A 24,720-nucleotide genomic window follows, 5' to 3' on the forward strand; every position below is an offset into this window, starting at 1 on the left:
TTGTGATCGAGCACCCACTATTCATTTGGGACGTGCTGGGTTCGCTCCCCATTGCCGTTGGGTACCCACCGGATTTCTAATTAGTACATGATCGAGCCTTCAACTGTTACTTTCCCATTCATTAAGATAATCTAAATCCTGCCTAACTGCATAAAATCAGAGCCTTAGAGGATATACTGTCATGACACTTATTCTGCTGCCGCGTAAGAAAAAAGCGCCTAAACACAAACAGTGCTGTTCGCGGTATTCAACTTTGTTGCCACTGCATGCATGGCCTGCCCTTCAAGCCCACTGCGGATTTGGTTCGCCTATCGTGTATAGCTGCTGCGGAAATCTTTTATTATTAAAGTTTATTGTTATTACTATTATTAATATATCTGCCTGCCCGCTTCCCCGCCTGCCCGTCCGCCTGCCCGCCTCTCCGCCTTCCTGTCCTCCTGCCAGCCTGCCTGCCCGCCTGCCTTCCTGCCTGCCATTTCAAGATCAAAGGGTTGTTGTGGCCGTATGAGAGTTCTGGCTATAGAAAAAAATGCATATAAAAGTAGCGAAGGAGTAACGTCAACGCCGCTACATATTAACATTACCAATTATCAACTCAGATGCACTGGGGTTAGTTGATATGCACGCTGGTAAGCTCGTTCAGTCAACGACAGTGCGTGGTATGTATGAACGAATATGCAAATGAACGACACGCGATTTTTTTAAGTTTGTGAGGCCGGTCCAGGCACGGAATCAAGGCTGGTGACTGAAAAAATTATGGATTACAGACGGATGGGTCGAAGGTTTATGTAAGAGTGCTAGTCGTTAAGGTTCATGGCACTGAGATGAGTCCTCTAAGTAGGCACTATTTCTCATAAAAACAAAGTAGTAAAGACCAATATTAGACTACCATAAACTGTTTTTATGCTCATAAGCTCTGTCGTTTGGCCATAGATTTGGTCACTCGAAATTATCACGTTAATTTAGCACATTTTAGTTCCTTACGTGATGACATGGCAGTTAGGATTCAACAGCTTCAGCCTGTTTAGAATTATTTTAAAATATAATTTCTATAACGAATCTTGGCCTAGCGTCACGAGACGGTTCGGTCTGATCCGTCACAAGGTAAAGTGCTAGGCAGAACGGCTAGTACAGTCGGGGACAAAAGTATGTGGACCATGTGTTTCTCAAGAGAAGGCGATATCTTTATTATTGGCCGGCGGCTGGAGACTGCCCTTGCGAAAATGAAAGAACAAAATTTTGGCTTTCATCTCCACAAGTGCGGTCTCCAGCCGCCGGATAATAGCAGAGCTATCGGCTTCGTTTGAGGAACGCGTGGTCCAAAGACTTTTGTCCTCGACTGTACAAACTATATGGTTTTGTTGTATGGTTTTATGGTGTGGTCCCTAAGCGACGCAGGCTATGAGGGACGCCGTAATGAAGGGCTCCGAATATTCCGACCACCTGGGGTTCTTTAACGTGCACTGACATCGCACAGTACAAGGGTCTCTATCATTTAGCCTCCTTCTAAAATGCGACCGCCGCGGCCAGGATCGAACCAGCGTCTTTCGGGTCAGCAGCCGAGCGTCATAACCACTGAGCCACCGCGGCGGCTTACATTATATGAATACTGCAAGGAGAAAAGTTATTGTGCAGAAAACGTGATGTACAGCGCCCAGTACACAATTCCAGCGTGAAATAAAAGGTTCGCCGTAAGGCCATGGAGGCCTGAGGGATTCTCAAGCCCGACGTGCCTAAGCCTAGGTGCTTAATAGTAAGTCTGTGCTATCACTGCGTTTCCTGTCACGGGCTGCCATAAGTGCGAGTTGCAGCTAAATAACACCCCAAACTTTGACAACGCACAAAACACATAAAAGCGGGGTGTCAACAACAGCGTACACTTTGGGCCACAGCAGCCACGCATACTTTCCACCAAGCCCTCTTGGCAGGCTGGCGCATAATGGATAGTGGTTCCGTTTCCCCAACAACCCTGTTTGCTATTTCTCCGCAGTTGTTCGTGTCACTCTACTCATCAGCTTCGGGGCCTTTCATCGGTCTCATCCTCCTCGCCGTCTCGTCACCGTGGGTCAACGCAAAGGTTGGCATGACATCGACCTTCTCTTAAATGCACGCAGTTGTCTGCAGGCCACGGCGTCGGGATTCCATTCTTGTTCGGCACTATGCCAAAAAGCGATTTGCTCCTCGAACGAAACGCGAGGTATTTAAAATTCTTGCGCAAAGGCGAGTAATGAGCAGGGATGCCCCCAGCCTCAGAAAAGACATCACGCCTACTACTCGCTTATTTCTCGATGGCCAACTCGGTATCTGGGCTTGTGAGCGGAGCTGCACGGTTCGGATAAATCTAGTGCAGTGCTCTAAAATACGAAGGCGAACAATTTGGCAACATGAAAACAAGAGTTGCGTTTAGATTGGCATTCAACATCAGAATATGCTGTGCGGCAAACATTGCGAAAACACTCGTACCAACATGGGGGATAAAGGCAGGCGACATGCTACTGAGGCATTCATGCTCAAAGTAGAACAGGGTGTGGATCCAGGAGGACACTGCAAGCAGTCACCTGAAAAAAGTCATGCCTAGGTGCACATAAGCCCGGTGTATTTGAGATAAACTCCCAAATGTGGAGTTGGTTCCAATTAGGAACTAACTATGTACTTATCAGCATCCACCTGAGCTCATCCATTAGCGAGAAAATGTAAAAGAAAATACCTTTTCCTGGTTCAACAGCGAAGCTTCTTAGAAACCTGAATAGCTTTCCTTTATAGCCCTATGGATGCGCTCTGGGTGATGCTAATGAGTAATTACTCCCTATGTGGATATGCATTGCGTCTATGTGAGGGCATGAAAGTAGACTACACTTATGATTATGCTCTCGATTGGCCACAGACAGCATTATGAGCGCTGCCTGACGCTCGCTTTCTAAATAACTCGTTCGCACAGTCCTGTCTGTCAGTCACCCTGGCACTATCAGTGAGGAAGCAAGCAAACTCTGTGACAGCAATGAAACCTTAGGGGCGTGACGACGCAGCCCCCGAACCCTATCTGGGCCACCCATGCTGACAACGATACATGTGCTGAAGGCTTCAGAAAGAAAAACGAGGGAAAAGCCAAGCTACTTGAGCTGATACGTGGCGCTACCACTTCAAAAACAGGAAACATTTAGTCTGATTCACAGAATCGACACAATATTTTCAACAAGTCAGTTTTTTTTACTTACGCGTTTTGCGTATCCCAGCCCCCTGATAATGCCACAAGCAGACAAAAAGGTTTTTCTTCTAGTGTAACGCGCAGAAGTTGTCTTGTTCTCTGCTCCTAACCAAGATAAACCAAGATGGACGAAAAGCTATTAAGCGGCACATACTTGGAGCATATTTCCCTACGGCCCCCATGACTGCTGCGTGTGCAGGGCGCTGCATGGGCCAGCCTGCTCGTATGCGCGATCCAACTGTGGCACGCGGTTGGTCGGGGACTGTCGGCAGTACCACCACCGCCTGTGATTCCGGGGACGCTCGACCGATGCCCGCCGAACACCAATGGCACTGTTGCAGATCTGGTGGGTGTGTCCGCTCGCCATAGGTAAGCACTTTGTTTCAATGCGAGCATATGCTTTGTGCGCAAGTGCTGAAACGAGCATCCGCTTGACTTGTATTATCGGCTTAAGTGCAAGCATGAGGTTATTCAGGGTCAGGGACGGCAGTTAACATGCTGGACGTGAACCTGACTTGAGAAATCTGTGAAGACCAGAACTATCTGAGATGCACTGCATGTAAGAGCAGTGAAGGTTATACACTTTTTGTTTCGAAGGGCCAAAATAATGGTGGCATTACTTAATCAAAAAGTTGCGCGAAGTTGAGTGAACGATAAGTTTTGACAGCACTGTGAGCTCTCGAGAACTTAACTTGTACAAGAGAGCATGCCTGCTTCCTGAGTAAATAGCACCAAAAGTGTAATAGGCTGGGGTAAGGGACAAAAAAACAGTTGCAAACCCTCATGGTGCAACACAGCATCAAAGAACGCAAGAGCTGAAAGTTTAGGCGGCGTGAGCAGATAGGCTTGGCGCTTGATGTGTGGGCTTCTGCAGCATACCTTCATTTTACAGAGATAATGGTTTTCTTGATGCAGCTCAAGTGACAGAGTCAGGTTCCTACAAGTAACACGCCTACAATATGGATGTTTCTGAGCTCACTGAAAGCGACCGCGATTTGAGCTTCGAGAACAGTCGGCGCTAGATTCTCCTCCTCGCTCCGATTTACAAGCCGATTGAGAGGCTGGCGTGGTATGCCTCAGTGGGCATTAAGCACGAGACAGAAGCATTCAGGTTTATTATACAATTCTTCTCCATAGCCCACCACAGCACACTATCCACTACTAGCGGAATTCACGTTATCAAAAGGGAAACGAAAATAAATATATACATAAAAAGAAAAATCACAGTGCAGCCCTATGCTTCCTACGTGATAGTTTTATTTGCTAATGCGGTGGTAAACTCCAAGTACTGTTTATACCCTGCGCGATTTCATGGTGGAAAAGGGTGAGAGATAGAATAACCACCATAGTACGCCAGAAAACTGCTGCAAATAGCCGCCAAACAGACACATTGAGTTTCAAGGGGATGCCTGTTGCCAGCACGGACCCTTGAGGCACCAAAGCTCAACCATTACCTGCACTGTGGCGATAGGTTGCAAGGTGAAGGGTAGAAACTACGAACTGTTGCAGTTGGGGTCTTGTCCCTTTTTCAGGCTAATGGGCTTCCGGTCCGTCTACCAGGTTGTGGCCTCTGGGACCTTCCCGATTGTATTAAGGTGAAGCACAGGTGACATAATATGCGCCCGTAGTCCATACATGCCCCATGGATTGAAATTTTTCCGCCCTATAAATGATCGCACTCGGACATGGTTTCGCACCGAAGTAGTCAGAGCATCACTTCAAGGGTACTGTGAGAGCTTCCCTCAAATTTTGATTGTACACTCTGTTGAGCACAATGCTCCAGTTGCCACCAGAGCAGTTTTTGTCATTGCAAATTGTTAGTGCGAAAGCACCATTTCGATGCGTAAAACCCGAGCAAAATCTTGCATTGTTTGTATGGTTGCGGTGTTGGTGGGTTTTTGTCGAGTGAAATAATGATTTTCCACGGCTGGGATTCGAACCCTGGTGACGTGAGCAGATCTGCCTCGCTGGCCGAGGTTTAACACGCATTGTGTTAAGTCACAACGCACTTCCACGCTGTGCATTGCACATCGTCTTACTCATCAACTAATACTACTCTCAAAGTAATATTAATCAACTAATAGTATTATCAAACTAATTTTGGAGCTTTGAGCTATGTGGCAGTAGTTACAGAGATGTGCGCTTCATTCGTTGGCGTGGACAACGTAGTGGCAGAAGCGCGGCTCTGAAGCATAGGCTGCCGGCGTATATGGGGTAAATTGGCATTGATGATGAAAAAGCTGCAGACGTGCATAACTGGATTCCTGGGTCAGTGAAACCTCACTCGTGCTTTCAGGTACATGGAGCTAGTGTCCACCAGCAAAAAACTGCGCTTTCACAAAATAATTTGTATTTAGCAATGCTAAGCCGTCTGCCATTTTCGTCATTCCAAAATTATCGGGTAGGAATGTGAGGCACAGGAACTTTGTCTGGGGATCTGCTTGTCCTAGCGAAGACAGCACCGAAGCGACATTCCACTGAACCAACAGAACTCGTTTCGGTCGTACCGCACAGAGGTCTCAATAGTGTCCAGAGGGCGTACTATAGGAGCAGGTGTTGCTCAACGAAAGACGGTGAGATTGTTGAGCATTAAGGAGATCGAGGTGTGACTTCTCTTCGCGTACCACCTTACGGTGGAATGGTGAGGATCCAGATTGGGACAACACACAAAATGTACCCGCATTCAGCAAGACTCCCTTGTCGGAGTCTCATCGTGTTGGGTTTATTCACTATTCCTTTCGCCTATACAAACCCAACACGAGGAGGGCTTTCAAGTGCCACAAGTAGGACCATGTCGTACGAACTTATATAGGCAAGGAGACCTGTGGAAAGCGCGCCAGAAGTTACCGCCGCACGGACAACTGTAAACCATTAAAAAAAAAACGTGCAAACTGCCAAGGGCCACATGCTGCTTAATCACAGACATGCGCAATAATCAAAACAGAAAAGCAAATTATCCGCCTCAAAACATCTACGCTAATGCAAGACTAAAGTATGCAAAACAGATAATCTGGATCTTACGCTGAAACTGTGGAAAGTAGAGCTGAGTGGTTCCTGGTGACAGCAGGCAGATATTGCAGCATTGTTGACGTGTGCCGTCTTTGTCTGTACGAAAAATGGCACCCAGGTGATGGAACTATTCACATTCCAATGTCCACCTTACGGGAGCCTATGAGACTGCCAAGACAAGTGAGAGGGACAGTGTTTTTCCTTTCGTATCCGGGCCTCTCCCGGAGACGATGCAGCTCTCAGTGATTTAAGGGCAGCATGAGGCTCCTCTTGCTCCACGGGCTCCAAGGTGGCACATCTCTGCGGCCTCTGGATTCCAGAACATTCCTGAGAGACCGGGCCAGCCGAAACCGTTCTTCATCAGCCTTTAGCCATCAGGCCCACCGGCGCCTTGAGTGCTGAAAGAGTCTGCTAAAGAGCAGTGCGGTCTGCTATAACTTACAAAAGAGAAACATCCAAAAATTCCTGGGTCGGTTAAGCGTGGGAAAGTACAGTTCTTGCAGGTATAGTGTTCATCCTCTGAGATAATCATGACTGACAAGCGTCTCATCTGGTGGAATTGGAGAGGACTATTAAAAACCGGTATGGCAGATATAAATATTGAGAGAATACCAAATCAACATATTATATCTGAAAAAAAAACAGACTTAAGCTCAGCCAATACAGAAAAATAGGCAAGGCAGTGCAGTCTCTTAATGTGGCTTTGCTCTAAATACTCAGAAATCGATTCCATGGGAAGCCGATCGCTGATTGCCGATCTTGTGGCTGTGGCGATAAGAGCCCTAACGATTGGTCACTATTTGTTGTCATTCATTTGTTGTCAAGCCAGGAATTCGAGGCGTTAATTGATCAAAAACCAGTGCCGTTAATTGAAAAAAGTCAGAGCCAGATCCGTGCTGATTCGAAACTCTAATGCACACTAACCGCCATGGGGATGCACGCGAACTTACTCCCGAGTTGTGAGTCTCGAAAAATTCGTGTAGGCCTCCATTCATGTCTTTATAGCATGATTTACTATACTATATTATGCTATAATACACTATAATAAACTATACTATGCTCTATAAAAGAGCGAGCATGTTATAAAATAGCACACATGGGCACAGCAGCAGACCTTGCTATCGTTGCTCAATTGGTCATGACATCCATCAAACGGGCTGTTATTATAATGCGTATAGGTGCGAGCATTTCTCGGTGATTCTCAGTCACATAAAAAAATGCAAAGTAAATCTCTTTACGAAGTTTAACTAGCAAGCTGCTGATTGGAAGAAGTTAAGAGAACGCTCAGAGCTCAGTTCTACACCTAGGCATCGATCACTTTGAATAATTCATCGCATTCCACATAACGGGCGACATAGGACGCTGTATTTCACATACATCAGAAACAACACTAAACAGGCGTATATTGTTGTGGAATGCGCATTTCGGGAATTTCCGTGAGGGGCAGAATAATGCATGGTCGAAATTTCGCAGATACGGGGAGTTGAAACCCTAATAGCTTTTAGGCTCGCTGAGGGATACGGAAGGCGTATTCGACGTGTGTCGAAGCGGGAACGCAGGGCATTCTTTGTCTCATCATTCAGTTCCTACACAGATATACACAAAATGTGTAACAGTCTTAGCGACCTTAGAGGGAATAGTGCTCATTCAACACCTTTTGTCAGTGCTGTGGCGGCCTACTGAGCCTCCAAGACGACGCAAAAAGTAAATGTTTTGAGTACGTATTCAGACAGCATACGGTATGCATTTCTTTCTGCCCAGGAGCTACCTCTGGAGTGGAAAGCTATTCCTAAAAACAGCTGATCCGCGGGAAGGTGCAATGCCCTTTTTGCACTGCTGTAGCTGAATGTTGCGTTAGTGACGTGGTAACGCAGTGGTAAGATTACATACAGTATTCTGAAGCGTCTATATGAACACACCCTCATCCTATCTCTGTTCAATAAGATCCCCTGGACGCTTTCACAAAGCAGGGAAAGCGGTGATTATCAACCCAATACTTAAGCAAGGCAAGGAAGCCACACCTGCGGCGAGCTATCAGCCAATTGCTTTATCGAGCTCATTATGTAAGAGTTCGATAGCGTTATGGACTAACGCCACGCTGTTATTATGGCCGGCTGGTCAACAACTAAACAGCTTGTTGCTTGAGTGTTATGTTAGTGGCAGTTTGGTGCAAAACTGCGCAATTTTTCTGTTTGCTTTGCTCTGGAGAAAGCTTATGAGAAAGCGTAGTGCTATGGTACCCTATGTGACCTCGCCTCTTAGATTATCAAGGGATACGTTCAATGCTAATCAGAGTTATCTGTACGAAGAGTCTTTAAAACTTTTGTTTGAAAGTCTTTATCAAAACAGTCCAGGCATGGAAACGGTGATCATAAAGGCACCGCTCTCAGTTGCACACTTTTCATCCTCAAAATGCATGAACTGATTATCGCACTGCGTTGATACATCTATTACTCTGTTTGCTTTGATGATGCACAACTAAGCTTCGATTCATGTGATCTGTTTATCTTGAAACGGCAAACGCAGTTAGGAGTTTACCCTTTCTCCAAGTGCGCAAGCGAAAATGGTCTTAAAATTAACGAGGACAGTAAGCGCCCAATATCGAATGGAAGACAGAAGTAAGGAACAAACTGAGCACAATGAAACAAAGTACAGCGAGGTGTGTCTAAGAAAACTGAACTTAAAGAAGTAGGCCTCTGCAGGGTTACAGTAGGACATGCATACATGTCACATTGCCATCGCCTAAAGAATACACCAGCACCACCCTGCACGAGTTGTGGTTGCCACATCTCTGTTATCTGCATCGTAATCATATGCACCCAAGGTTAAAAATAGAAAGGACATGATTTTTCGCAGTTTTACGCAAAGAAAGTACCAGTGCGCCGATTCTTCTTTCTAGGCGATGATCGAATGCTTACTTTAGGCATGTTTTTCTTTATTTTTAATGTTGTAAGATTTTAGGCGGAATCTTTTATTCTGAGTGGCCTCAGCCCCTTACTTCGCTTGTTGCCTTATGTTCGAGGGGCCTCACACTTCTTCCTCTGAGAAGGACTCTGGCTGAGTTTGCCTGGCCAGGTCTTCAAATTAAACGACGGTTATTGAGCACTCTTACAGGCAACATATGCCTTTTCATTTTGGTCATTCCGCCGGACTCAGTTCGCTTCACGACAAAATACGAACATGCATGTACCCTTTGCATTCACGGCTTTAACACGAGCGTTGGTTTTATGGCAGTTTAGAAATTTTCTATAATTGCGTACGTGATTGATCCGCGATGGCCAACCATCCCGCATGTGACAATCTTTGGCCAAAAATGCCCTTGAGTCGTAGAAACTCATTATCATCATCTTCAAGAACGGGAGACTATTAAACTGCTCTCATCCCTCGAGAGCGCCACTTTCATGCGAAGCTATACCACAGGGCCTTTTAGATGTCACTCACCATTTCTAAGCACACCCAAACATATTACTGGGCAGCGCCAATTCACCCAGAGCAATATTATTGTAGGTAAGCTCGAGAACGAGAGATTCACTTACAAATTACAAACGTGGATAGCACAAGATCAAGGGAAACAAGTTCCATCCTAATATTCGCCGGCTGTTTACACTCGCTAATTATTCTCATAAACATGATGAGAGAGAGAGAGAGATAAAACATTTATTATTTCATTGAAGTGTTCTACGAGTCAAGTAGGCGGACTCCTCAGTTCAGGACTCCGGTGGCTTGGGCGGATGCCTGGACCAGTCTGATGATGCGACACTGGTCCTCCAGACCATTGCTGTTCAGGGCTGCCTCCGACTGCTCGTATGATGTCTGTAATGTTTTTAGATGAGGTGGTTTTTGGCGACAGTTTTAGTAGATTTGAACCAGCGCAGGCTTATCGCCGCACCATGGACAGAAGGGGCGGTATTTGGAAAGGTGGGAGAACATGATGGAATAACATAGCTCCGACTCGTACATGCAGGCGCTGGTTCTGAAAAACTGGTAAAGCAACACAGGCGCTGGTATCCCTTTCGACCACTGGCCGTGTAACGGTGACTACTCCGCTTAGTAACTAAAAGGGCCGAGCTGCGCAAATGCGCCAGACAACGTAGCGCAGTCACTTGGCCAAAAAGGTGCCAGAGCACCGTTCTAGAACACAAAGAGGCTTTCTGCAGAATACACGTTAAGGTGAAGCTCATGTGTGTGCACTAACTTTCCTATTACTTTTTTTTGCGCAGTCCTTACGTGTTCCCGCTGTACCGGCTGTCGTTCTTTTGGGTCGGCTTCTTTGGAACTGTTGTCACTCTTACATTGGGGACAGCCCTGAGTTTGGTCACAGGCAAGTATACGGAAAACGACTTGTCTTCAATGCGTTCAGTAATGAGTGAACTACTTAAACAGAAGCTGGTGAGCGCGCTAGTTCGCTGGCCGAGAGACGCTGATGAGAAAGTACGGTGTGCAAGTGATAAGTACAGGAATACACAAGACATCCTGTACAGTTTTGTTTGCACGAAGTGTGCGACGTTAGTAAAGCTAAGAAGCGCGAAATAAAACAGGCAAACTGAGTCACTCTTATTTTTTCAATAAATTCTGATGGCACGTCACCGGAGACCTTAAATAGCACGAAGAATATGCGCGCAGCAGATCTGTACTTGCTGTACGATTTCTTTATACGTGTAATATTTAGCTGAATCTACTTCTGAAATAAACTAAGACATCCTGAAAACAAGCCTAAGGTATTAAAAAAATACCCGTTAAAACTTTTTAACACATATACAGATTACGGAAAAAGGTGCTCAGTTTTCTATAACCTGTTCTATTTTAACCAGCTTGTCTTTAAATACTCCGATTAGAGTCTTTTTAAAACCCCAGATCTAAAAATGTGTCTAATTATTTCTAGAACGCTGTAAGTACTTCATTTTCATGACTCCTGAAAAACAATCTAAAGGTTTTGTTGACATGCCTTGTGAAACGCGATTGTCTTTACTTGTTTCCTATCAACTTGTGTACTAAGAAACAATTTTCACAGTGTGCAAGTGTGATTGCTGTTCATATTTTATCTTGTTTCTTTGTGTATTAGTACTGTGAGCTTTGCATTTTGTTTAATTTTCGTGTCTCTGTATGTTACACATCATGCAATTTTGTCTCCGCTTAGTCTGCACTTCGCATGATTGCCGTGTCCCGCACACTTGTGCTTTTTGTTGCGGTTCTGCGAGCACACGTATTTTCATGTATTTATGGTTTATGGGAGTTATGGTCCCAAAGCGACTCAGGCTATGAGGGACGCCGTAGTGAAGGGCTCCGGAAATTTCGACCACCGGGGGTTCTTAAACGTGCACTTACATGGCACAGCACACGGGCCTCTAGAATTCCGCCTCCATCGAAATTCGCCGGCCGGTGCCGGGCTCGAACCTGCGACTTTCGTGTCAGCATCTAAGTGCCTTAACCGCTGCGCCACACCGGCGGCCTAAATTTTTTATGTGTAATTGTGACAAATAAATACATATGTGTAGCAAAAAGTATTATAGATTTCAAACAAGATCAGTTTTCTTCTTTCTTGCCTGTCTCATGCTGCAGCGCTTATTTCACATACTTTATCACATGTATTTAAAGAGCAGCAAGTCATTAGCTGTTTGCGTATATGCCGGGCTATTTTGTTTTTAGTTTTTTTTCTTGCCCATTCTACTCGTAGTTTCTATTTATATGGCACGCAATATCTACCCTTCACCATTAGTAAAAAAATCGAAAAATACTACTAGTAGGGCAAGCTCCGCGAATTTCCCGGTGCAAACCATATATTACACGTCGGGTTTTAACACAAAAAATATTAAGTTCGTTGAGTTGCACTATGCCAGCAGTTGTGCAGCGCGTTGCCGCAGGACTACTGAATGTGACGTCGCTCTCCTGATTGCTCTGCAATCTAAGTTCGCACGTGCATATAGGCGCGCATCTCGGTTCAGTTCAAATTTATTTCCATCATTTCGCAATGTTGACGGACTACCTGACAAAAAGCTGTAAGGACCGCTTGACGCGGTCAGGGAGCCGGCGGGAGCAAACAGTGGCAGTAATAGCAAGATTTCTGACAAACATCTGTTGGTGATCAGAGAATTTAGTACCTTTTATGGCTTTGGTTTGGTTTGTGGGGTTTAACGTCCCAAAGCGACTCAGGCTATGATGAACGCATTGGTGATGAATCTCGAAAATTTCTGCCACCTGGGGTTCTTTAACGCGCACTGACATCGCACAGTACACGGGCCTCTAGAATATCGCTTCCATGGAAATGCTGCCGCCGAGGCAGGGATTGAACCCGCGTCTTGCGGGTCAGCAGCCGAGCGCCATAACCACTGAACCACAGCGGTGGTGCCACTTTTATCACATGTTTACAAAAATCAGAGGTGAAGCAAAGGTAACAACTGTACGGATGCAATACGCAAAACATTTTGTTTCCATGCATAAAATAAGGCTGCAGAAGTCATGATCGTGCAAAAGACTGACAAAAAACTCATATTTTAGTTCATTACGCGTGGTACCATTCCGCGAGAAAACTGCAACAAAGGTCATTCTAGAAACAATGAGCGCAAAACTTAAGGTATTGTTGTAACTTGACTAAGATTGCAAAGATTTATATTTAGTAGAATTGGCACTGTAAACGTTGACTCCAAAATGTAATTTGTTCGCTGGTGTGGAACCATCCATTTTTCAGAGCACGTGTTTTAGATATATGAGTGCATTATTATGAACAGTAGGCCTGTGGGGACGTTTTAGCACAAAAGCATCTGCAAGAAAAAAAATTAGGGTGTATTGGTTATTTTCGCAACCTGGAGGGGATGCCTTAATTGTTCGAACGGGACGGCGTTAGGGAAGATTGCTTACGGGGTAAACAAGAGTAGAATCGCGCATGTTTTATAATTACACAATAAACTCGCAGTTGTCTGTCCATGGTTCCAAACTCGAGTGAGCCACAAGGTCTCTTTTCTCGAGGCGGTAAGAAAACGTGACCAGAGACAAGGAAGAAATCGCAATTTCTCATTTTAATAGAAGTTTAAATCATTTTAAATCAGTGGCATCAGCCGTGAAGACTCTTGAAGAATGGGTCGATGACAGAACTATAAGCGAAGTCATTTCCATTTAGGACTACAGGTCAAAAACACTCAGGGATTGTCAATTTGTTGTACTGTCTCGAAAAAAAATCAAGTTACAAAAGACCCGGTTACTGTCGCACAAGTCTGAAGCGATAAAGCTGCGCTCTGCTGCGCTTTTCCGCACTCAAACAGTTTCTACGCCATGTCCTGTCATACACGTGAACGTAAATTCTTAATAACTCGTTGACGCGGAAGCCGGAAACACTAAGATCGCCTTTTTCCGTCCACTATCTTCTCGGAGCAACTAACTGGGCCATAATTTGCCATGTTTCTCGATGCAGCAAAGGGAAGGCACACAATTATGCAGGCCACTATACTCGTACGATACAAATTTTTTCGTCTCGTTATTTTTGGGTCCTCATAATCCGCCTGTGCGTCTGCGTGGTTTCAACAACAGCGAGGGCATGGGTCAATGGAAGTGTGATAATAATCAGCATTAAAAAGTTCAAATGAGATTAATATATTCTCCTCTCCCCCTTATACGTAGACAACAATACTCGCATGCGCAATAAGGCCGGCAATATCATTAACAGTCAAGCACAATACTGTTCGAGCTTCAAGTATGCGCGTTACTCATATGTGCCATGCAAAATTTGTAAAATAAAGAATGGCTGGAGTTGAACGTGGGTTAAACCTAGTAATCCGAACAAAAGCTGTGTTAAGCATGGTCTCCTGTCTCAAATCAATTGTAAAGGTCAAGGGTGAAGTCAAAGGTCAAGGTCAGGTGCCCAATAATCAGTCAAATTATCATTTGGTCATACTACCAAAGCTTGGGTTATACCACCACGCAGTTAAGTTCGGCTTGACTTTGTGAGTCATTGAAGGCCATTGTTGATGTGATGCCCACTGTGAAAGCAAATATCGAGATTAAAGGTCAAGGTCAGGTACGCAATGTTCATAGTCACATGATCATGTGGCCATACTACCATTGCTTGGGCCATACCACCACGCAGTTAACTTCGGTTTGACATTGTGAGGCATTGATGGTAACTGTCGATGTGGTGCCCACTGTCAACGCAAATATCAAGATCAAAGGTCAAGGTCAAGTGCGCAATGTTCATAGTCACCTGATCACGTGGCTATACAACCATAGCTTGGGCCATACCACCAAACAGAAAAGTTCGGTTTGGCCTTCTGAGGCGTTGAAGGTCATTGTCTCATCCACATTGAAATCGAAAGTTGTATCGCGGGGTGTAGAGCTAGCACTATAAAACGGCACCTCGTATTTGCATTGGCTGTTATAGTTCAGACTAATCATCTTTTTAGAAATATAGGCTGAGTTCTTCAAAGAGATCCTAGGTAATCGTTCTGCAATAAAGCGTGGACACTTTTTGTTCCCACGTTCTCTTTGCATTGCTGGCATCAGAAATCTCTCGCCATGATGCTTAGCCGTTCTACTATCTCGTTAGCGTGCGAACATCACAGTAACATTGTTCCTAAAATATATATATTTTAAGCAAGACTGAGACAAATCATGCCAGAATATGGCGGTGAACAACTCAGGCTGGGGTATATGACGCGGTGTTCCAGGCGCCAATTTTTTAGACTAATTGCGGTGGTGCGGAAACGTCTCGTCGATTTCGTAAAAATCGTCATTAATTTTTTCGCTTTTCTTTAGGCGGAGTCCAGAGAGCTCCAAAATACATGCATCTCACCAGCCCTTTGTTTCTCAACTTCTGGAGGCGCTTCAAGTTTCTTCGCCAAGCCGTTCACGTAAGTCGGATGTTGAGACGTAGGGTGCTTCTGTAGGGTGCGCCGGCCTCGTCAAGCCTTGCCACTGGCTTTTTGCCGGTGCACCCAACATCGCCATGATGTTAAATAAATATATTCTGATTCTGATTCTGAAATATCGTGATCCGTCACAGGCAGTATCCCGAGATTGAACAAAAAAACTCACAGCACGATTACGATAGTCAGCAATGCGTTATTCCAGCAAAGCTAATGTGGGCGCTCTCTGCGTGTGAAGACAAGAGTTTTCTTATTTATGCCTGTGTAAGAATTAAGGTATTGAAGCGGCTTTCAGAGATGAATGTCGTCGGCGTTGCGCTCGGGCTTCAGCAACTTGCAAAGCTGGATCTTGGAGCTACCCTGCACCGAGGGCGGCGCGTTTACAGCTGTGTAGTAATTACGGATTACATAATATCGTAATCGAGCTCCTTTGGCTTTCATCTTCCTTCAGAGTACTGTACAGGTGTCCAACTGCTGCATGACTGCAACCTCGCCTTTCCATAGAAATTCTTATAACTTCTGTACAGGGTGCACTGAACTGCTATTTGTGTGGTGGTGTATTACGACCAGGCGCCCCACTCGATGTCAACGAACGTTGCACGATACGCGAAACACGGCACGCGTGCACAAAGTAGTCACCCGATTGCGGTGAAGAACTACTCATAGTCACCTCATCACCCAAGCAGCGCATGTAATCGGCACCACACATTGCATTTGGATGACTTTACTCTGGTCCTTTGCCAATATGTGTGCAATATTGGGCTGATTACCCGTGCTGCTTGGGCAGGTGGTGCCGCGGAACAAGACGAGAAATACTGCGCGAGGCACATGTAGGAGGAGGGAGGGGGGGTCACATGATCTGCTACACCAACACCGACGCCAGTGAAGCGGCAGATGGTTAATAGCTGCGCGGTAAACGACGAAGAGACAATGACGATAACTCAATCGAGTTATAGCATTCAGTAAACGCACATTGTCTACCTTTGGGTAGTCCAGGCATAGCACAGATTAGGCCGGAATTTATTTTAATGCGAAAGCATTACTAGTCCCATTAGTAGAAAAGCCGTCGGCGAGCAAGTGTTACTCGCAGATGGTACAGAAAATTCCATCGATGGCAAGAAACACTGGGTGACGTCGCCAAGCGGCCGTATGACGCACAAAGCATGCCGAACGCCACCACTTCAAACAGTTCTATACATTTAGTTCGTCTAAATATACTCGTCACTTCATGTTGTGCTAGTTCTCCCTTATACATTTAGTTCGTCTAAACATACTCGTCACTTGTCGACCTTCATGTTGTGCTAGTTCTCCCGACATTCGTTGCAAAATTTTAACGCAGCCGTTTGTCTTACCATGTTCCGGGTGGCGTTATATGATTCTTCGTTGCATATAGCTTTCATGGACGAGCCGAGCTTGCCACAGAGATTCGAACGAACGACATATGCACCTTCAATTTTATGCCTTCCCAGACATTCGTATCAAAATTGTAATGCAAAGGTTCGTCGTACAACTTTCCGGGTGGTGTCATACGCGTGTGCGCCTGTGTGCGTGTGTGCTCATCGTAATACATAGATGCACCCAGGGACAGTTATGCTTCCCCATTCCCACACGTAAGCAGTGATAAGCGTCTCTGCCGAATTTTTTTTTTCTTACGCTTGTGTTTTCCTCAACTGGTCAAAATCTTGTTTAAAAATCACTGCGGTATTACAAACAAATATATACAATGTGGACTGGTTAAGATGGTTTATAAGGACGCATCATGTTTTTCCTTTAAAAACCTTTCTTCCCGATTTCTTAGACAGAGTGATTGCTCCTAATTTTTTTTGTCTCTGTCCCTCTCTTTTTCTCTGAACAGCTTGACGGGCCGGAAGCAGGAAATGGAACGAAAGTTGCGCCCGGGCAACATTACGAAGAGGAATGCGTGGCTCTCAGCTCGGAACTGGCTATGCATAATGAAGGGCATGAATCCATTCATCTCAAGGTTGACTACCGGGGAATGTCGGCTGCTTGACACTAGGAAGCATCCAAATATATTGAGTCGCAACAACGTGTCACCATATGTTGTGCAGCAAATGCACGGCGAGAAACAATTACCGGGCGGCAATAGCGATCTTTTTCGCACAATTTCGCGTACGGTATTTCTCTGAGTTAGCGCGCTTATTTCTATAACGCATATTCACAAACAGACACTCCCCAAAGGGTCCTCAAGACAAAAAGCACAATCAAACGCTTGGAAAACGACATTTATTGTGCCCAACAATTCCTGGAAAGGCTCATTACCGCGGGTTTCTTTGACGTTCGGCTGCAAGCCAACAGCGAGACCGCCAAGAATCAAGAATTAAAACATATGGCTCAAACATCCAAGTTCAAGCCGCTGTTGGGCAGCCCGCTTGAGGTCTGGACTACAGCTGGTGAATGCAACCTGTCTTCGCACACGCTTGACACGGATGAACGCAGCGTACTTCGCTGAGGCCTAAATTTTAATATGACGCTCCTCCAAATGCTGCCCACATGACCTCCGCTGCTGAAGAGGCTATGCGCGAGGTCGCCCGAATCTTATATTGCGAAGCACGCTCACGGGCCAATGGAGCTGTCTCTAAGCTTGCTAAAAGAAAGATTCGCACAATCACACGCGCAGAGCAAACAGCATTGGCCAGGCTGCAGAAGAACAAAGATATCGTGATCTTGCCTGCTGACAAGGGTAACGCCACGGTCGTTTAGACCGCACCGACTATGTGAGAAAAATAGACGCTCTCCTGGAAAATACAACCACATACGTCAAGCTGGCCAGAGACCCTACAAAGCAAATCGAAACCGAGCTGCAAAAGCTTCTTGTTGACATTTTCGGGACTGAAGTTGTCGGGATACCTCCACCGGGTACTTGCGCCTTTGGCAGGAAATACGCCTACGCACGTCAAAGACTCGGCACACTTTATTTACAAACTGCGACTTGTAGCTGCGGCTTTTGGCGACGATAATATTATGGTGTCATTCGACGGGAGCTCCGTGTTTATATGCGTGCCGGTGCACTTCGTAGCCACGTGTTGCAGAAATGCCCTGAACAACGACTTATCTCTGTCGGAACGTACGCCCATAGAAACAGACGACCTGTGCTCGCTCCTGAAATTTTGCCTGTCAATCACCTACTTTGTGTTCAGCAAGACGAAGTACAAGCAGATCTTCGGGACAGCAGTGGGAGCCTCCATTTCCGTAGTCTGCTCCAACCTGGCCCCAGAAACGATAGAGAGTCGTGCGCTTGCGTCGTTTGACCCGCCACCTAGGTTTTTCCTGCGGTACGTTGACGACTGTTTCTGCGGAAAAGTTTTTACGGCCCCTGAAATCGTTTCAAGAAAGCGTACAATTCACAATGGAAGAAGAGAACAATGTGCACCTCCCCTTCCCTTTCCTCGATGTCCTCATCGAGCGAACAGCAAACGGCGTCACGGCGAGGTTGCACAGAAAGCACCCCCACACAGGAAAGTACCTGAAGTTTCTTTCTGGGCACCCAATAGGGCAGAAACGCTCAGTTGCAGCGGCGCTTCACAATCGGGAATTCAAGCTTTGTTCAAGGCCATGCAAAAGAACTCGTGAAGTCCTCATAAGAAAGGAGCTGACAAAAAACGGATACCCGTGTCAAGTACTATAGTCACAAAGAAGGCACGCTGCACCCCCTTCAGCCGAAGCAAGACCAACCAAAAAGAAAACATGTGCAGCCATCCCATATGCCCCTGGAGTCAGCGAGACGTTATGCCGGATATTTGCTGACTAGGACACCCAAGTTGTCCATGTTCCATCCACCAAGCTCGGAAACCATCTGGTACGGGTAAAGGACCTGCTTGAAAAGACAAGCTATCGTGGGCTCGTCTACAAAATCCCTTGCAAAGGATGCGGTGCAGATTATAGATACGAAACAGGGGTCTTCAAGAGACGTTTCAAAGAACACCAGTGTGACGTCAGGAACGAAAAAGTCACTTCTAACGCTCTCCGTGAACACCAAAAAAAAATGCGAGCCACTTGATTGACTTGGATGCCACGCGCATACTTGAAGAAAAAAAATCTACTCGCCTACTCGCCTGCTCAAGGAATCTCTTCACATACAAATGACAAGCTATGCGATTAACAGGACACGGGCAATCTACCCGAAATAGACATACGCACCATACATAACTTTTTCCTACATAAGCAGCAGCCCATCTCGTTTTCATGCTGTTGTGAACGACGTACTCGTAGTGCTGCCCACACAATGCTTTTACGTTTTCTCTTGTATGACCATAGCGAGTATTTGTTTCTGGATATGCTTCTTTCTCTCGCCAGACGGGTTTCCGTCTAACCCTCAACTATGTTTCTGTAACGCTTTCAAGGATTAAAATGGACATTATTGGACACACACAGCAAACACTATAGTATTTCTTCCGTCCTTGGAACGGCTCATTACAAATGCTAATATTAACACAAGAAATACAGATAATTGGCTAATCCTGCGTTTCCGCACTTTCTACAGATGCGAGTCCCAAACCTATAGCCTGCTTGATGGGCTGAATACGTATAATTTCACTGATGGCTTCAGTCCTACGGAGTTGCGCTCATATTTTAACAATCCATGATCTGTAACGCCGTTTTATTTTTATTAAATTCATTTATCTTCTCTTGAGAACATCATTTGGTATTTAAATGCACAGTGAAGTGCAGTTAAATTTAACTGCACAGTGAAGTTTTTGTCTATTCTCTTGACTAAGGTGAAATATTTTTGTGCTGTATATCTCATGCGTGCAGTGAATCGTATTAATTGTCATTCATGTAAGTTTTTGTGTAAATATATTTTAAGTGAACGTCTTCGTACAGTTTTGTACCGTGCACTACTACCAAGTATTGGTATACTGGGTTTTGTCGAGCTTTCAGCTTTTAGCCCAGATCTTTCAAGTTCTTGCGCGAATAAAACGTGCGTGCGTGTGTGTGTGCGTGTGCGTGTGCGTGCGTGTGTGTGTGTGTGTGTGTGTGTGTGTGTGTGTGTGTGTGTGTGTGTGTGTGTGTGTGTGTGTGTGTGTGTGTGTGTGTGTGTGTGTGTGTGTGTGTGTGTGTGTGTGTGTGTGTGTGTGTGTGTGTGTGTGTGTGTGTGTGTGTGTGTGTGTGTGTGTGTGTGTGTGTGTGTGTGTGTGTGTGTGTGTGTGTGTGTGTGTGTGTGTGTGTGTGTGTGTGTGTGTGTGTGTGTGTGTGTGTGTGTGTGTGTGTGTGTGTGTGTGTGTGTGTGTGTGTGTGTGTGTGTGTGTGTGTGTGTGTGTGTGTGTGTGTGTGTGTGTGTGTGTGTGTGTGTGTGTGTGTGTGTGTGTGTGTGTGTGTGTGTGTGTGTGTGTGTGTGTGTGTGTGTGTGTGTGTGTGTGTGTGTGTGTGTGTGTGTGTGTGTGTGTGTGTGTGTGTGTGTGTGTGTGTGTGTGTGTGTGTGTGTGTGTGTGTGTGTGTGTGTGTGTGTGTGTGTGTGTGTGTGTGTGTGTGTGTGTGTGTGTGTGTGTGTGTGTGTGTGTGTGTGTGTGTGTGTGTGTGTGTGTGTGTGTGTGTGTGTGTGTGTGTGTGTGTGTGTGTGTGTGTGTGTGTGTGTGTGTGTGTGTGTGTGTGTGTGTGTGTGTGTGTGTGTGTGTGTGTGTGTGTGTGTGTGTGTGTGTGTGTGTGTGTGTGTGTGTGTGTGTGTGTGTGTGTGTGTGTGTGTGTGTGTGTGTGCGTGTGCGTGTGCGTGTGCGTGTGCGTGTGCGTGTTTTGTTTAACTATGCTGTAAGTTGTTAATAAAATTCGCCATTTTCTATAAAATACGTCTTCCTGCACTTTAAAACTTATTTCACCTCTCAGCTTTTGAGCCACCAATCCCCCCATCACTTTTTGCTAATTTCCACCGCAGATTTATTTACATGACTATTGTTATCTATAAACCCTAAGACCTCAGGAAGAGTGTCTGTGCCTGCATCGATGTCGGGATGGATACCATCACATATTAGAATGAGGTGTTCTATTGTTTCTACAGATTTACGACACACACAACATGTGTCATCTTCTTCGTTAAATTTCTTTTTGTAGCTGCGCGTTCGAATACACTCTAACCTAGCTTCAAAGAGGAGGGCACCGCCTCTTGAGTTATCATAAAACCTTTCCTTCCTGATCTGTCTTTTCCAGCATCGATATAGTTCTACACTATGCTTATTTTTCATTGAATCTATCCAATTTTTACCTTCGACGCTTTTAACCTGTCGTTTAATGCTCCTTCTTTCTCCTTCCTCGTCTCTGGCAACCTTACTGGCCAGCCTTCTAGTTCGTTTCCGTCACTGTGTGTCGACGCTCTTTCTCTAAAGGTACTTAAATATTTTAGCTGCCCACCTGTTATCGTCCACTTTCCTCCGGCGTTCTTCGTATAGTACTTTACTCCGAGCTTCCCGTGCTTCGAACGTTGCTCCGCCCATATCCCCCTGTACTGCCTCGTTTGGGGTTTTCCCGTGGGCACCTATTGCTAACCTTCCGACAGTTCTCTGATTTACTTTTAATCGCGACAGAACTTCAGCCCTTAAGCATAGAACCGCATTCCTGAAAGTAAGCCCCGGCACCATTATTCCTTTCCAAATACCTCTGAGGACTTCATACCTGTTATACACCCCCCCCCCCCCCAATGCCCTATGTTTCATTATCCCGGCATCTCTTCGCCCTTTTGCTATGAGAGACTGTTCGTCCTTTTCCGTACACATATGCTCTTTGCATACCCATACCCTGAGATATTTGTATTTGGCCACTCGGGGTATTTCAAGGCCTGGTAATGTAAGCTTCTGATCAGTTGTACAGTTGAAAACCATCACACCTGACTTAGTTGCGCTAAAATAGAAACCTAGACCGTCTCCTTCGTCTCCCCAGCAATTCACAAAAGTTTGCAAATCTTCCTGGCTATCAGCTAACAGTACAATATCGTCCACATACATTAAACCCGGTAGTCGTTGCTCAGCAACCTTTCCGCCTAATGTGTACGACAGATCATAACCTAGATTGCTTCCTTGTAGCCTTCTTTCCATACTTATCATATAAAGCATGAATAGCAGAGTTGATAGAGGACAACCATGCCTTAATCCTTTGTGTACCTGGACAGTCGTTGTACTCTTAATTCCTTCCCAAGTTATTTCTACTTCATTTTCTCGATATATTTCCTGTGTAAAATTAATTACCTCATGACAGACACCTTCACCTTTTTATATGTTTTACAGGAGTTCCCTGTTCACGTTGTCGTATGCACCGCTTATGTCCAGGAAGGCTAAATACAGAGGTATGTTTTCCGCCTTAGCTATTTCTATGCACTGGGTAAGCACGAACAGGCAATCATCTAAGCGCCTACCACTTCTGAACCCGTTTTGAAGTTCTTCGAGTATTCTATTACTTTCTACCCATGACTCATTTTTATTTTCACCGCCTGCATCGCCAGCCTGTATGTAACTGATGTTATCGTAATCGGTTGGAAGGATTTTATGTTCGTCTTATTGCCTTCCCCTTAATAATTCACATTAATTTTACTCTGTTTCCAGCTGTGCGAAATTTGCTGATTTGTTATGACTGCCTCCAATATTTTTATCAGCGTTTGCTTGCCTCATGAGCCAAGTTCATTAATTAGCTTGATTGGAATTTCGTCGATCCCTGCTGAAGTACATCTTGGAATATTTGCTTCCGCCTTTTTCCAGTTAACATTCGTCCGTTCCACGCTGTTTTCTATTGTGCGTTCCTGTGTTGCTCCCTCATTTGGGGTGATTACTCTATCGTCTTTCTTAAATGGCTCAGCTATAACTGATGCAAGGTAGTTCACAGCGTCATCTCCCTCTAAACATTTTCCCTCCGCATCGTGAATCTGTTCCTGCTTTCTGTGATTCGCTTTGCCCAGCCAGCTTATGTGGTTCCAGAATTTTCTTGGCCCCCCTTTAGTTGCATCGCAAACTTCAGCCAGCCAGCGATCAGAGGACTGCTTTATTTTAGCCTGGACGAGGACCTGCACTTGCTGTTTCTTTTGTCGATAAGATGCCCGTTTTCGGCCTATTTCCTCTTCAGATAACTGCGCCCTCTTTGCTTCACTGTGTTCCCGTGATGCCAACCGTCGTTGTTCGATGGCCTCCCTTATTTCCTTATTCCACCAACTTCGTGGCTTCCTCTTTCCTCTCCAGCGGTTTACTCCTTTTATTTGTTTTATTTTTGTACTAATGAGTAGTTCTAACTTATTATAATCCCACTTTTTCATGGGATGTGTCTCTATTGTTTCCCCTATGCAGGGCGCTATTTGCGCTATTTGTTCGAAATTTAATTTTGCATACTCTTTTTGGCTTCCCTTCATTTCCCCTTTGAGGAGGGCTCCAAACTGTAAACTCATACGCTTATGACCACTACCGAGGCTGTACTTCCCCTCTACGTCTATTTCTATCATTGCGAGCTTGCTATACATCCCCTGCGAGATTAAGCAGTAGTCAATGGTCGCTTGCCTGTTACGGGATTCCGACGTGATTTGTTCCTCACACTTAGTCTCTCTATTTGCAATAACTAGGTTGCGTCGCTCACAGAAGTCTAGAATCAACTTCCCGTTACAATGTGTGTATCCATCCAGATCCTCGATGTGGCCATTCATGTCCCGAAACAGAATAATATCGGCGCCTTCTCCAAACTGCTTTATATCGTCATTGAGACACTTAACTAGATCCGTGTTCTCTTGCCTGCATTTGTCCCCTGTCCATAAATAAACTACTACTAGCCATGTCATTTTACCGGTAATTGTACCCGATACCCAGACATGTTCTTTGCAAGTTGACTTTATACTTTGCCAATTTGTTCGTTGATGTATCACCATACCTACCCCTCCTCCCTTCCTCCGTTGTTGTTATGTTGCTCCCTTCCCAGACGTAGCCATCAATATATGGTGGGTCTTCTAGATCCCTGAGATGTGTCTCGCATAGCGCGTATACACCTACTTCTTATTTTGTGGTTTTCTTCCTGGACCTCCTAGTGGCCATTTTATTGGTGTCAGCCTGCATTGCTACACTTTCTACTTTGCTTCTACCTACCTCTATGCCCTAAGCCGCAGTGGACTCCCTAAAAAAGCTACTGCCCTGCCTGCCAGGCGCCACCCGATCTCGGCTCCTAGCTTTCCATTAAAGTGGACACCATCTCGTGTAAAGCCTGCGCCAAAGCCTGCTCTATGCACTTCCCTGTTTATGTCTCCCACCTCTAAGCCTTTCTCCTGGCTTAACTTCCTTATCTCTCGATTAACAGCCACAAAGTCCTTAGCAATTTCTCCGTTCCGTCCTTGTACTTCCGGCACTGTGCACACCACGACCTGTCACAATTTCTTGTCAGCACCATCTGACTGCGCGTGCATGCGGGCGATATATGTCAGGCGCACCTTCCCTGATGTGCTGGCCTGTTCGCGCGCGCATTTCAGACAGATACGCCATTTTGGAGACAAGCTGCAGATGCCGCTCTTTGCTGGCTCTCTCGTGCAGACAGCCTGCTGTCTGCACGAGGGAGTCATCATGCGAGAGCAGCGTAACCAGTCAATCTGTATCGCAAATTGCCACCTCGGCACAACTTCTCGCTTACGTTATGCATGCTGTCCATGAAACGGATCGCTTCAACGGCGGTAGTTATTTCCACAAGACC

The 24,720-nt window shown here is 45.5% G+C and overlaps 1 protein-coding gene across 1 annotated transcript in view; it reads left to right on the plus strand.

Moving 5' to 3' along the window:
* LOC144100585 (sodium-coupled monocarboxylate transporter 1-like) overlaps positions 1 to 19,582 on the plus strand; it is a 55,682-nt gene extending 36,100 nt beyond the window's left edge. The window contains exons 12-16 of the mRNA XM_077633483.1: positions 1,991 to 2,077; positions 3,405 to 3,574; positions 10,435 to 10,535; positions 14,957 to 15,051; positions 16,922 to 19,582. Of these exons, the coding sequence (XP_077489609.1) occupies positions 1,991 to 2,077; positions 3,405 to 3,574; positions 10,435 to 10,535; positions 14,957 to 15,051; positions 16,922 to 17,077 (609 nt within the window). The 3' untranslated portion in view covers positions 17,078 to 19,582. The remainder of the gene's footprint in view (positions 1 to 1,990; positions 2,078 to 3,404; positions 3,575 to 10,434; positions 10,536 to 14,956; positions 15,052 to 16,921) is intronic.
* Positions 19,583 to 24,720: the final 5,138 nt, after the last annotated feature.

Source organism: Amblyomma americanum, chromosome 8 (assembly GCF_052857255.1).
Source record: "Amblyomma americanum isolate KBUSLIRL-KWMA chromosome 8, ASM5285725v1, whole genome shotgun sequence".
Classification (NCBI taxonomy): Eukaryota; Metazoa; Arthropoda; class Arachnida; order Ixodida; family Ixodidae; genus Amblyomma; species Amblyomma americanum.